Source organism: Gossypium hirsutum, chromosome A11, assembly GCF_007990345.1.
Source record: "Gossypium hirsutum isolate 1008001.06 chromosome A11, Gossypium_hirsutum_v2.1, whole genome shotgun sequence".
Lineage (NCBI taxonomy): Eukaryota > Viridiplantae > Streptophyta > Magnoliopsida > Malvales > Malvaceae > Gossypium > Gossypium hirsutum.
Window position 1 is genome coordinate 122,253,908 of NC_053434.1, and position 14,581 is coordinate 122,268,488.

Below are 14,581 nucleotides of genomic sequence, written 5' to 3' on the forward strand. Positions count from 1 at the left end.
CAAGTGGCTGTTGATGGGAAAAAGACAATGAAAGTGGAAATTAAAGAGGTCCCACTCCAAGAAATTATTGCACCCTTTCCATTTCTTATCTTCCTGCAATTATTTGTATACTTTTTTTTAGCTATTATAATTTATTTGGCTGTCTATCTTTATAAAAAAATATTTTTTTTTATTTTTTAATTTTTAAATTCAATTTTCTTTTAAAATTATCTCAAAAGACATAAAAAATTTAACTTTTTTTTTAGTATAATATGCACGTATTAAAATAAACTGAAATATTTCTAACACTAAAATAAACTTTTCTATAAATCAAAGTGAGGAAAGTTATTTCACAGTAATATTTATATTTTTTTAAAATTAAATAATATGATTTTATTAATTAAATAGTAATTGAATCAGAATGAATATATTGATAATACTTAGTTCTTTTTAGCATGTAAAAAGCTTACTTAAAAATAAATTATTTGATTATTAACGATTGTGTCATTTTGGCCTTCCTTGGACTTGGGTTTTTTACTAATATAGTTTAAAAAATAAAATAAAATACTGAAATGGTATTGGGTAAAAATTATTGACGAAAATGGTATGGACCAGGGTGGCCATGCCACGCCTATGTCAGTGGCATGACTATCCTGAGTCCCACCATTTTCTGTTAAAAAAGAAAAAAAACAATTAAAAACGAAAAAAAAAAGCTGAAAAAAAAATTGTGTGGGTCCCAGAGGCGGCACCGATTGTGCCTCTGGCAGAGGCGGCACCGCCTAAAATCTAGTCCTGGAAGCAAAAAGAAGCAGCAACTCGGAAAGCAAGAAGCACTAAAATAGCCATTGCGATGCCTGTAATTTCAAAATAAATTTCGATTATTAACAAAATAAATTTTACATATTGCTTTTAATTACGAAAAAAATAACAAACAGTTTTTTCGACAACATATTTTTTGCTATACTACATTAAAAAAATAAATATATCCAACACAAATACAAATATTTTTATTATACTTTAAAATATTTAATAAGTAAAATATTTTGGTTTAAAATATAATATATTTAATACACCCGGCATGTAGTTCAATATATTTTAATTTAATTTAATTTTTATTTAATAATAATTTTAGTGATGCAATAATAATTAAAAAAAATATGATAAGTTGTTCAATATTATTGTAAAATATATTATAATATGTAATTAATTAAATTCATTGGGAAATAAAAAATTTTCGTATTTTTAAAATTTTTACAATTTTCGAATTTTATTTTTAAAATATATTATTTTTGTATTTTGTTTTTTTATATTATTTTAGTACATATTGTTTCAAATATATTATTTTAGCTTTTTTTAATATTAATTTAGTAAATAACTCTAATTTTGTCCCTTTGTTTGTATTTTTAAAATTTTCGAATCTTATTTTTAAAAATATACTATTTTCGTATTTTATTCTTTTATATTATTTTAGTACATAATGATTCAAACGTATTATTTTAATATTTTTTTATATTAATTTAGTAAATAACCCTAATTTTGACCCTTTGTTTGTATTTTTAAAATTTTTGGATCTAGATTTTATAATAGGGTGGTGCCGCCTCTGCCAGAGGCACAACCGGTACCTCCTCTGGGACCCACACAATCCTTTTTTTTCAACTTTTTATTTTTTTCTATTTTTAACCTTTTTTTTTTTCTTTTCAACAGAAAATGGTGGACCCAAGTGGTCATGCCACTGCAATCACCCTAGTCCATACTATTTTCATCAATAATTTTTACCCTATACCATTTCAGTATTTTTATTTTTTAAACTATATTAATAAAAAACCCTTGGAGTTGAGAAGAAAGCAAATAGAGAAACTGGAAGCACTACTTAACCCATAATGGTAAAGCAAATGCAACTATGTTTAGGTGGAAATGTAATAAAAGTAAGGCTTTCAAGCTTCAGATTGCCTGTAAAAATGATCAAATTATATATCACATTTACCATATTATCTGTCTTACAAAAACCAAATATCAGTGAATCACCATCTTTGCCTATCTTTTAAAGGGTTGGTCTGAGCATGACAAAATAAGGGATGCTCTGAAAATCTGATGATGCATCCATCTATAATCACAGAGATTATATTGATATGAAGCAGTAAACAAGATGGAGCTTCCTTCCGTACCTTCGAGTAAAAATTGGTTAAATGAAGTCACGCAGTCAGTCACTTAAGACACTGAGTTCATTAGTGTCATTCAATCCACATGATCGAAAAAGCAATTCTTCATCAAGTGAATTAATGCAGCTCAAAAGTAGCTTTCGAATGGATTCATCATCTGAGAATTTCTGAGAACTAGGATAGACAACTTTGAGATCGGCAGACAATAGTTTGTGGAAACACTGAGGCTGCAAGTTCCAAAGAAGTACAATCTCAATGTCACCAGTGTTTTACAAGTGAAAACCCCAAAATTGCAGGTCTGTGAACTCTCTTGTGTTAATGCTTAAATCGAGCTCTCTAACTACATGCATACTGCGTAGTGTATCCCTCCATTATCCCTGCGAGGATCAATAATAGACAGTGGTGACGACTCGTATCCTTACACAATAACAGAAATCTATTATTTATCCACAAAGATCATGAAACTATCAAGTAAAGACTTATTCTTTTGAGATACCATTGGTCAATATTACAATGGGATGTCAAATATTTTCAACTAAAATCCCATTCCCATGTACAAAGGTTATAACAATTGCAATTGAACACATTGTCTTCAAAAAAAAGAGTTCATATATTATAGAAAATTTTAGAAAGATGAAAAGAAAGTTTAAGATTGGCATAGCAATGTCGAAAAGAAGGATCGACTATACGGCATATTCCAAGTCCATTCCAAAATTAGTCTGTGCCAACCCATATTCTGAGAGCTAAGCAAACATATACACAAAGGAAGCTTAGAAATCAGAACATGCAGATGAAAACTGAACATTCACTTTGCTGAACAACAAATCAAATAAGCTAAAGGAAGGCTAGTTGAATTCATCCGCTATTTTTGCCAATTTAGTATTCAATGCCTGAAATTTTGAATACAAAATATATAAGACTGATTGCTATTATCTTGTTATTCTGAGGACAATCACATATATGGAACTAAAAATGCTATGAAATTGCTTAATGTTTAAAATGGTTTCACACCTGTGGTTTAAGAGTGGAGAAATCAGTGCCGGATTTTGCTGCTTAACTTTCAATCTAATTCCCTTGGGATGACTGTTTTATACTGAAAACGCACATAAGGTACAATCTTGGACCACTCTTGACCTTTACCCCTACTGCACCCTTCTTCTAGCAATGGGCAATTGAAAATATGTAGCTGCTCAAGCGAGAGAATCATATCTTTTTCCAGAAGAGATGTGAGTTTTGGACAATTACTGATTTCCAATTCGTGAAGCGAAGTGAGGTATTTAAAGCCCTTGGAGCACTAATTCCAAATTCTCAAAATTTTGAATGCAGATAGATGTGAGAGAAGGAGGCAGCATTCTTCCTATTCTTCTGGAAATGACACCACACGTGAGCATCCCTCACCGCCGATGTTGAGCACTTGAAGAGAGGTGAGTCTATTTAATCCCCATTCAGCAAGTGATGTATACATTTTGGGTCCGGTTGAGATTTCAAGTGATGTGAGATTTGTAGGGAAACCCTCTTCTGGGAAGGACATATTAGCTGAACACTTCCACACCTCATCACTAACCCTTCTGTTTTTTTTTTTTTTAATTTTCTTTAGTACTTGCAGTTTTCATAGGTGAGTGATGTATCATTCAATGCCCCCTTTAAACTAATTTAACTAATATTATAGAAAACAGTAAAGAGCTTATGATTTTCCATTTGAAAATTTATTTGGTGTAACAGGTGGATATGATCATATGATGATGAAGAATCTGCAGCAAGGGCTTATGATTTAGCTACGCTCAGATTATGGGGTGTGTAAATGCCCAAATTAGACCGGGCCCAATGAACAAACAAAACAGACTCAACCCATTACAGCCCACTAAACCCAAAAGCCCAAATTACAAAGCCCAAACAAAATGAAAAAGAAAAAACCCTAGGTTCGGCCGCCGTACCAGCATGCCCACACGCCTCCTCCTAGGGCAGCATGCCAACCGCCGATCGTCGCCCGTACCACTAACCCCCTGACACCTGCAAAACAAAAGAAACACGCAATAGAGATAGAAGAGAACAACGCAAAAACAGACAATGAAAGAAAATAATAGAAAATAGACAGTTGTAATATGCCTATAAAACCTTAACGAACATCTTGTAACTTTTCTTCTTCCGGATTCAAAAAAGAGAAATACAAAATCAAAAAAAAAACTGAAGTTTAAAGAGGTGTTTATTCTTCTCTTCCTTTTTATTTTTCTGTTTATATATATATATATATATATATCTTTATTTTATTTTATTTTTCGCAAAAATATTTTGAAACAAATAAAAGGGGAAAGTGAAGGGCTTACCTTTGCGAACGCGCCGTCGAAGTCCCTTTTTCCTCCGTCGAGATCGGAGTTGTAGAGGGGATTTTAGGGGCTGAAATCGCTGGCCTTTAAGGCTTGGTTCCAAACGGAAGACGATGAGACGCCCTTGCACGCCGTCACCCACCGACACGGTGGTGGAATGGTGGTTGGACGGCAGACCAAATGAGAGTGGGGGGGGGGAATCTTAAGTCTGTTTTGTTTTCTCTTCAAAGGGCCAAGTATCAGCTTAGGGTTTCTTAAAATTTTGGTTTTTATAAAACAAATGAAACGACGTCGTTTTAGGCCAATTTTAATTAATAATTGAACTCCTCCAAAGAAAACGTCAATTTTAATTATTTTACTAACCAAATCTAATTAATAATTTAAATTGAAATATTTAATTCCTTTCAAATATTAATTTGAATAATTATTGAACTCCTATTATTTTATTTAAAGATACATATAAATTCGAACTTCATGTGATAATTTAGATGTTCACTATTTCAAATATGACTTGAGTTTAAATCACGCTATTTACGTTTCTTGTTTGAGTTTTGTCCCAAAAAAGATATATTTAAATTTCACTTTCAATTTATTAAACTCCTTCCCTAAGCCAAGAAAACATGTAAATCCTCTCTACTATCTTTCATTTTAATCCAATTTCTATCTTTGTCTTTTTTTTTCCTACCATCCTCCTATATCTCTAAAGTCTATAGCATCCATACCAAATAATAACAAATGATTATGACTAGATTTTCTTACTCTTGGAAATTTTCTTAGCATCATGATTATGACTAGATTTGATAATTGAAAGATATTTTTTTTTCAAAGAGTGAAATACAAAAAGGATTGCTGAGAACAATCTAAACAAGTTTAATCACAGTTTAAAAAAAAAAAAAGAATAAAACAAACCAGCCTAGCAAATACTACTTAGCAGATAAAAACAACTTCAGACTTCCCCGTTATACTCTGCTGCATAAAACAGCAGATCATCCCAGCATCATCCACTCTGCTTCAGCAACAAACCACCAAGCAGCTTTAAAAAAGTTTTTCCTTGACATGCCTACCTTTGCTAGAGTTTCCGCCATTCCATTCTTTTTATGATTAGTGACTGCAAACTGGATTTCAGCAATATGTCTACATCCATCTTTTATTTCCGCAAACAACTTCCTTAGCGACCATGGACGAAGACTACTATATTTCAACCAATTAGAGACCGTATTCAAATCAAACTCTATAATCAAAGGAAGTTGCACCTTATGAAACTAACTTGAAAACATCTCTATTGCTACTTTTATAGCCATCAATACCACCATTTCCAAACCTCCATTACACAGTTAATTGAAGGATAATGATGCACATAAAATGGCACCTTGGAAGGATAATGATTAAGACTTTCTTCTTCTTTTTTTAACACAGGTGTATCATAATGGAGTTGGCATCTTCTCTTATTTCAGGGGCAGAGGACGACCTTATTGATATAAGTTAAACTTTTTAGGTATATAATATTCCCATTTACCTCTACAAAACCGTAACTAGAGGGATATTTTGATATAAGTTCAAAATTGAAAACACAAACCTCCAATTTTTTTCTCAAAATAATTAAAAACACCCCAATTTTTAATTATCAAAAGTGATCCAAAATTATATATAAGTTTTATCAACCCTTACGAGTCAATACACACCTACACACCTGTATAAATCAATATTATATCTACCAAACTTATCTAGCAAAACCTGTTTTTTTTTTTGGATTATATGGAATTCATTTTACAAAGAGTTGAGCTTTTTTTAATGGGAAGCAACCATGGTGGTTAGTTCTACACCATGGTTCCAGTTGTACCGCTCGGTGTCACTGTTTCAGTGTTATAGCGCAACAAACAACACCTTTTTTTTATACCAGTGAAAATTTTAATATGTACTGTTTGCACCAGCTTATTTCGCCCAATTCTAGTCGCAATAACCGAAACATGGTGCATCGACTGGTACATGAATTGGAATATAAAACTTTTAACTATTTTCTGTTAGGCTAAAGATTTAATTGGAATGTATTAACCAATAAAAAAATTACAGTAGAAAGTAAAGTTTAACATTTTTATTAGCATACTTTAACATTTAAAATATAATAAAAAAATTTCACTCATCCCATTATCAAAGAAAAATTCACTCAACTTCTTTTATTAAAAAATCTCCTCATTCGTCGACTTCTTTTTCCTTACTAATATTGAATTTATTGAATGATGAATTTTTATTTGTGAAGTTCATTAATCAGCATTCTATATAATTGATAAATATTTTATATTTTGAAATTTATTCAGTATCATTTATTTGATATTTGTAGATTTTTTATTTAAATATATTAAATATTTTAAAAAATATTGATAAACTCAAAATGGTACATCAAAATAGACATACCAATAAGTACCAATTCTAATAGAAAAGCGGTGCATCAACTAGTGTGGTATTGACTGCGTTGGAAACAACTATGTAGCAGACTTGTTAGCAAAAAAAGGGGTTAAAGTGTGTTAGGTTAGTATTTTTGGTGGCTATAATATTTGATGCTTTGTTTTCTATGTATTTTGCTTTAATGCATTTGATTTCTGCTGATATTTGAGTGTAATCATAATGATATACATGGCTATCTGAATTTTTATGATTTTGCTATACATGATTGTAGTTGTTTTATTAACAAATTTATGTTTTGGATTGAGAAAAAAAATTAAGAAAAAAAATTAAGAAATTTGAAACCCAAAAATGAGATTAGAGAAAGTGAACACAATAATTTACATGGTTTGAGAACATTCCTTATATCGACGGGCAGAACCGAAAACGAAATTCACTATTAAAAAAATGAAGATTACAATAGATTTACATCATAAAATAAAATACCTCGTCACAATAACTGTCCACAAACTTTGAGTAATCTTCTAAATGAACATCAACTATACGCATTCCACTTATTGAGAAATACCTGGCAATAATAAATTACAAGTGACCAACAATCTCAAAATGTCAAAAACAATACTTTATTTAGAACATCCTAGTCTCTTATCAATCATCAATGGAGACCTAAGCCAGGTTCATGATTTGTGTAGATAGAAATAGATGATACTTAAAAGCATTAGAAATAAAACTTACCACGTTGTGCCGTTGTTGTGCCCATAAGCTGGTATTGCACTCTTTGGATGCCCACCATTCAAGGGTTTATCACCCAAAGATACGTACACCTCCCCAGTGGTACCATTTGGCCTTTTATCTGCCACCAATTTCATGGTTCCCAAAGCTGAATGAAAGTACAAGGCTAAATAAATAACATATTTGGCTTCTCAACTACAACTATGTCCCAAGCACCAAAATATGCTCCAACACAGGAAAGGAATGTCAGAAGAACAATTTCTGCATATGACCTATACTTACCCTATCATAAACATTGATCACATTACAGTTGAAGCCTTTCAAAGCAGGGGAAATTCATATAAACATTGATTGATAACCCACTGTGACACATTTAGCTCGGAAGCGTTGGATAGCCTGAGAAAATGATGAACAACATATCACAATTACCATTATCTGTCTAACAAAAACCAAATATTAGTGAATCACAATCTTCGCCTGTGTTTTAAAGGGTTTCATACATGTGGTCTGAACATGAAAAAATAAGGGATGCTCTGAAAATTTGTGATGATTCATCCAATCATAATCACAATGGTTGCACCCAACTGATGAAGTCGTAAGTGAAGCGTCATGATATGCAGAAAACAAAACGGAACTTCCTACTTTATATGCCAATCTACGGGACCGGAAAGCTGAAAAACGATATTAAAAGAGAGCTTCAATGAAACCAGTTCCCAACTGCTACAGTATATATATCATTTGATTCATTCAACTCATACCTCAAAATCAAAAGCAAGAGAGTCAAGATATAGTGAGCCACTGCTATTTTTGGCTAGAAAATGAAATCATATAAAGTATTTTTGTACCTCTAAGTAAAAGCCGGTTAAATAAAGTCACATAGTCAGTCACTTAGAGAGTGAGATTGTTTATGTCACTCAATCCACATGATCAAAAAAGCAATTCCTCATCAAGTGAATTGATGCAGCCTTTGAATGGATTCATGGTCTGAGAGATTCGGAAAACTTAGATGGACATATTTGAGATTGGACAGAATAATATTTTGGGAACTCTGTTGTCTTACATGTGTTAAATCGAGCTCTCTAATGCCATGTTGTAACGTGTACTGTATCCCTCCATTAATCCTGGAAAGATCAAACTATCGCGTAAAAGACTTGTTCTTCTGAAAAACCATTGGTTAATAGTACTACGAAATGTCAAATATTTTTAACTAAAATCCCATTGCCATATACCAAAATAGCTTAGAAATTAGAAGATGCAGATGAAAATAGAACATTCATTTGCTGAATAAATGTTGCAGAGAATTGACTAGCCGCTTTATTAAATCAAATAAGCTGAAACAGATCAGTTGAAGGTCCCCACTATTTTTCGCCAATTTAGCCATCAATGCCTGCAAAAGTTGAATTCAAAATATATAACGCTGACTTCTATTAATATGTTGTTCATATGGACAATCAGATAAATAAAAAAAAAGCTATGAAATTTATAAATGTTTAAAATGGGTTTCACACCTGTGGTTTGAGTGTCAGAAATCGATGCCAGATTTTGCTGCTTAAATTTCAATGTAATTTCCTCGGGATGACTGTTTAAGAAACAATTTGAATAAAAGGTATGTGAGCAATCTTGGACCACTCTCGTCCTTTACCCCTACTGCACCCTTCTTCTAGCAACGGGCAATTGTAAATATATAGCTCCTCAAGCGAGAGAAGCATATCTTTTTCTGGAAGAGAGGTGAGCTTAGGACAATCATAGATGCCTAATAGTTGAAGAGAGGTGATGTGTTGTAAGCCCTTGGAGCACATGAATTCCAAATTTTCAAATCTTTGAATTCTGATATGGGTCAGAGAAGGAGGCAGCATCATTCCTATCGCTTCTTCTGGAAATGACACCACACTTGAGCATCCTTCACCGCCGATGTTGAGTTGTTGAAGAGAGGTGAGTCTGTTAAATCCCCATTCAACAAGTGATGTATAAATTTTGGGTGCCTTTGAGATTACAAGTGATGTGAGGTTGGTAGGGAAACCCTCTTCCGGAAAGGATATGTCAGCCGAGCACTCCCACAGCTTTAAATCTCGAAGGGAGGTGAAGTTGTTGATGCACTTGGGAAGGACTCCAAAATTTTCACAACTGTGAATCATAAGTAATCTGAGATTTGTGGTGGGCAACCCACTCTCTTCAAATGAAACCAGATTTGGACAGCTAAATAATCGAATCTCCTGAAGATGGCTGAGCTTGTCTAATCCCCGCGGTAATGGTTTAATTTTTTGAGCACCCCTAATTACAATGCTTTCGAGATCAGTGGTTTCTAGGAAGTCTTGGGCTATGTATTCCAACACTGGACAATCCCAAATAAGTAGCTTTTTAAGCATTATGGGTAACATGGCGTTTAAAAATAAGCTACTTACCTTTGAACAACTATCAATGTGGAGATGTTGAAGCCGATTGCATATATCGCCCCTTGATGATAACCATATAAGAGATGGACAGTTTCTTATGTCCAAAAGCTCGAGTAGACAAGTGTTGCTACTCATACTCTTATTATTATTTTCTTTTTCATCAACCAAATATTCCAAATTCTTGCAATTCCAAACCCTCGGCTCCTTTAAAGCAGGGGGAAAGTTACTCTCTGCAAAACAAACCAAGCCGGGACAGTTTTGAAGTTCTATTCTTGTAATGAATGGGAAAGCATGTAAGGGCACTAGTCTATTGAGCCTTTCACAACCCTTATTGCCAGAGATTCAACACCTGGAATCTTGTCAAGTTGCAGTATCTCCTCCTCTGTTTCCAAAGAGACCAATTGCGGACAATTCCAAATCGTGATGCAACGATGCCCGACTAATCTTAACCCAATTTGCGATAAGGATCCCAACTCCTTCCAACCAGAAATCTCGAACGCTTCGGAGTTTGCAATTCTCAACATTATCCTCTCTGCTGAAATATTGAACTTCGAAATATTTGAAAAAGACACATATTTCAAAGAGGTAACCTTCTGTACAGACAAAGAACCTTCATCCACCAATTCTTCACACCCTTTAACGCTTAATTCACACAGCAAGGGAAAACTTGAAATTGAAGCTACCAAACTTGAGCACTCATAGATTTCAAGTTTCTGCAAGGATTGAAGGATGTTTGGCAACCTTCCCAACAATACAGGACATTGTCTGATTGAAAGAACACGAAGGCTGGGGAACTTCGATACTTGCTCATCATCTTCACATAGGTCCCACTCCTCCCAATTCAGCATATTGTGAAAACGCAGAGACTCTAATGATGCAAAAACATTTGATTGATTTTCTCCAAACAACTTAGCACCAATCTTGTGTACTTGATCCAAACCACTAATTGAAAGATCTTTTAACAACAACAACCTTCCAATCCATGGTAGAGATTTGCAATTTTTACAGTTGTGAAGCTTCAATGACAACATATTCTCGAAGGAAGAATCTGCAATCCAAGTAGAGAATTTTGCACCACCATAATTCTGAATGACGAGTTGCTCAAGCTTTTTCGAAGGATGAAGAGAGTCTAACACCCATTCTTCAACTTCTTTTTTCCTTGTATCGTTCTTAATGTCCCGACTCCATTCCAATACCAGTCGATGAATCCCCTGCTTCTCATTTGACTTGGCTTCCCCTGCATATTCACCATTAACATTCTCCAACCCAGAAAGACGGAAATCACCTTTGAGGTTTGACAAATATTTCAATGCTCTAATATGACAACCATCACCTTCCCCTATAATAAAATTTGATAACCTTTGAAGATTGGTTAGCTTATCAATTCTAAAAGGAATCCTTTCAATTGAGTTCGCACCTCTGATATCAAGATAATGCAAATTGACAAGATTTCCCATCTTTGAAGGTAACCTTCGAAGCTTGGAACACTTTTTTAATAATAAAGTTTCCAAATGGTAAAGAATGCACAAAGAATCAGGTAAGTATTTGATATCAGTGCCAGAAAAATTTAAGGATCGAAGATGTTTTAAATTTTCAAAAACATCAGGCAACTCAGTGATCTTATACCCACTCAAAGAAAGCACTCTTAAGTAGCCAAGTCTTGGCAACAAATCAACCAAAACAACATTAGTTAAATAAGGGCTCCAATTTTTTGATAAGTTTAAAGGTAGAAAAGTACGTAACAATTTCACTTGATTAAATGCTTCAAAGTTCTTCATTGTGTCATATTTACTGACAATATAAGAAGTATGCCGAGTGCAATTTGAGAACTTTTGTTGCTTATCGCCCTCCAATTTGGAGCATATCTTTCCTGCAACTACTTGAGCTAAATCATTGATAAGGTCATGCATTACGAATCGGGACTTATCTTTACTGGATGTCTCAAAATATGACCTTGACACTAGATCTTGAAAATATTGATTTCCAAGATCTTTAATTTGAGGCATAGCTTTTTGTTGCAACAGACCTTCTGCTCTCCATAACAAGATAATTTCTTCTTCCTTAAATTCATAATCTTTAGGAAGTATGGAGCAATATGCAAAACATCGCTTCAAGTATGACGGAAGATGATGGTAGCTTAATCGCAAAGCTGGAATTATGCCACACTGCTTTTCTGGTAAGTTCCATATCTCACTCTCATATATTCTTTCCCATTCTCCATGATATTTAACTGTGCGTAGCAAGCTTCCAATAGCTTTTGCAGCCAAAGGTAAGCCATTGCACCGTCTAACAATTTTCTCTCCAATTTCTTTAAACTGGAGATGCCCATCGAAATTTCTTGCTTTTAATGCATGTTGTGTAAATATGGATGAACAATCATCATCTGATAATGTATCCAAATGAAAAGCTTTGTGCGGATCGACAATAGATGAAACAATTTGAAGACGAGTGGTTACAATGATATAGGTCCCTGGTCCAAACGGAGACCGTAAGATGGTCCAATCATTATAATTCTCGTTCCAAATGTCATCTAAAACAAGCAAGATTCTTTTCCCAGACAATTTCTCCTTCAACTTAGCTTGAAGTAAATCCAAGTTACTGTAATCACATGACTCAGAAGTGGAGGACTGTAAAATTGCCTTTGTTATAGCAATTGCATCAAAGTTATCAGAAACACATACCCAAGCCTTGAGATCAAAAGACTTGTTGATGGTGGCATCATTGTAAACAAGCTGAGCAAGAGTTGTTTTACCCATCCCTCCCATGCCCACGATGGAAAGGACTGAAACTCCATTGGAGTTATTACCTTTGAGCAACTCAATCATTTCTTGCTTCTCCTTGTGTCTACCAACATACTCCACAGCTTCATCCATAACGGAAGTTGGTTGAAGCCTGGGCTGATTTCCCTTGGAGGTTGGAGCTGTTGGGAAGAAACCGAACAACCGAAACAAAGCGAAAGCACAACCGGTGTTCTTTCTCTCCTTATAACTCCTGTAAAAATTATGGCAAGCACAATAGCACAAGATATGTTCTCTAGCAACCTTAATCAACCACAAATCAACTAATGCAACCACAACAAAAATAAATAGAGACACCGATATTTTTACGTGGAAAACCCCTTTAAATCAAGGGTAAAAAACCACGGGACTTTAGAGTCCGATAAAGAGCTCCACTATCATCAAATGTTCAACTACAAGATCACAATATCAAGCCTACAACAAGCATTCAACTCCGACAAGGCTAACAACATGTAATCTTTAGCAAAAGAGAGAAAAATGAGAGAACATCACCAAAAACGTAGCTGCTGAAAAATGGGTATTTCCGACGCTACAAGACTCGGATGAAAAATCCGACCGTACAAAGTCAAGAACACCTTATCACCTAGCTGCTGTCCAAAAATCAGCTCAATCGAACCACGGATGGACCTTCGATCGAAGAGTTGATCACTGCTGCACCAAGCTTGAAAATCTGATTTTTTTTTATTCTCTTTCTCTCTATTTTTTCTTTAGCTCTCTGCAGAAAAATTTCTGCCCACTCCTGTTAATAAGCCAAAAAAATTGGCTTTTGACAAAATCAAAAGAAAAAGGAAGGCAAAACATTTGTGCCAAAAAATATGGGTTTCCCACATAGTGGGACCCATACCCAACAAATCTCCCCCTCCAACTATGTGGGGAATGCCTCCATGCCGGAGGTCAAACAACATGCTTCAAACTTTCCTCTTGGTAAGGCCTTCGTCAACATATCAGCACCATTATCATTAGTGTGTATCTTCTCAAGCTCTAACAGCTTAGCTTCAAGAACATCTCGTATCCAATGGTACCTCACATCAATATGCTTAGATCTAGCATGAAAAGTTGAGTTCTTACCAAGATGAATAGCACTCTGGCTATCACAGTACAGGACATACTTCTCCTGAGTAAAACCAAGCTCATGCACAAACTTCTTCATCCAAAGCATCTCCTTACACGCTTCGGTTGCTGCAATGAACTCTGATTCGGTGGTGGACAATGCAACACACTTTTGCAGTCTCGATTGCCATGCCACAGCTCCCCTGCATAAGTGATTAAGTAACCTGAAGTAGATCTCCTCGAGTCAATGTCTCCAGCCATGTCTGAATCTGTATACCCAACAAGAACAGGTTTCTCATTGCCGAAACAAAGTTTCATGTTGGAAGTGCCACGAAGATATCTCATAATCCACTTCACTGCATTCCAATGCTCTCTGCCTGGATTAGAAAGAAACCGACTAGCTGTACCAACGGCATAAGCCAAGTCTGGTCTCGTGCAAACCATTGCGTACATCAAACTACCCACGGCTGAAGAGTAAGGGATTTTCTGCATCTCTTCTTCTCCTTTTCTGTGGAAGGACTATGCTTAACACTCAATCTAAAGTGCATAGCAAAGGGAGTATTCACCGCTTTAGCTTTGTCCATACTAAACCTTTGAAGTACTTTCTCAATGTACCTCTCTTGTGATAACCATAATTTCTTGGCCTTTCTATCACGTGTCAGTCTTATGCCAAGAATTTGCTTTGCTGGCCCCAAATCCTTCATTGCAAAGGATTTACTCAACTCTTGTTTCAACTTCTCAATTCT

The 14,581-nt window shown here is 34.7% G+C and overlaps 2 protein-coding genes and 1 long non-coding RNA gene across 3 annotated transcripts; all 3 read right to left on the reverse strand.

Annotated features, from left to right (window-relative positions):
- Positions 1–1,925: 1,925 nt before the first annotated feature.
- LOC121209507 (uncharacterized) lies at positions 1,926–4,710 on the reverse strand. Its single transcript, XR_005904627.1, has 3 exons — positions 4,463–4,710; positions 3,150–4,148; positions 1,926–2,515 (listed from the first exon to the last, which is right to left on the reverse strand). It is a non-coding gene; the product is annotated as an uncharacterized lncRNA (long non-coding RNA).
- Positions 4,711–7,225: 2,515 nt separating this feature from the next.
- Positions 7,226–10,251, reverse strand: LOC121209508 (putative disease resistance protein At3g14460). Its single transcript, XM_041080262.1, has 8 exons — positions 9,103–10,251; positions 8,824–8,981; positions 8,655–8,715; positions 8,440–8,578; positions 8,095–8,265; positions 7,877–7,990; positions 7,598–7,742; positions 7,226–7,430 (listed from the first exon to the last, which is right to left on the reverse strand). Exon 1 carries the CDS (start codon positions 10,120–10,122, stop codon positions 9,178–9,180), a length of 945 nt encoding a protein of 314 aa, XP_040936196.1. The 5' UTR covers positions 10,123–10,251; the 3' UTR covers positions 7,226–7,430; positions 7,598–7,742; positions 7,877–7,990; positions 8,095–8,265; positions 8,440–8,578; positions 8,655–8,715; positions 8,824–8,981; positions 9,103–9,177.
- Positions 9,724–12,903, reverse strand: LOC121203250 (putative disease resistance RPP13-like protein 1). The gene has a single exon (XM_041080261.1). The coding sequence runs from the start codon at positions 12,858–12,860 to the stop codon at positions 10,290–10,292; it is 2,571 nt and encodes an 856-aa protein (XP_040936195.1). The 5' UTR covers positions 12,861–12,903; the 3' UTR covers positions 9,724–10,289.
- Positions 12,904–14,581: the final 1,678 nt, after the last annotated feature.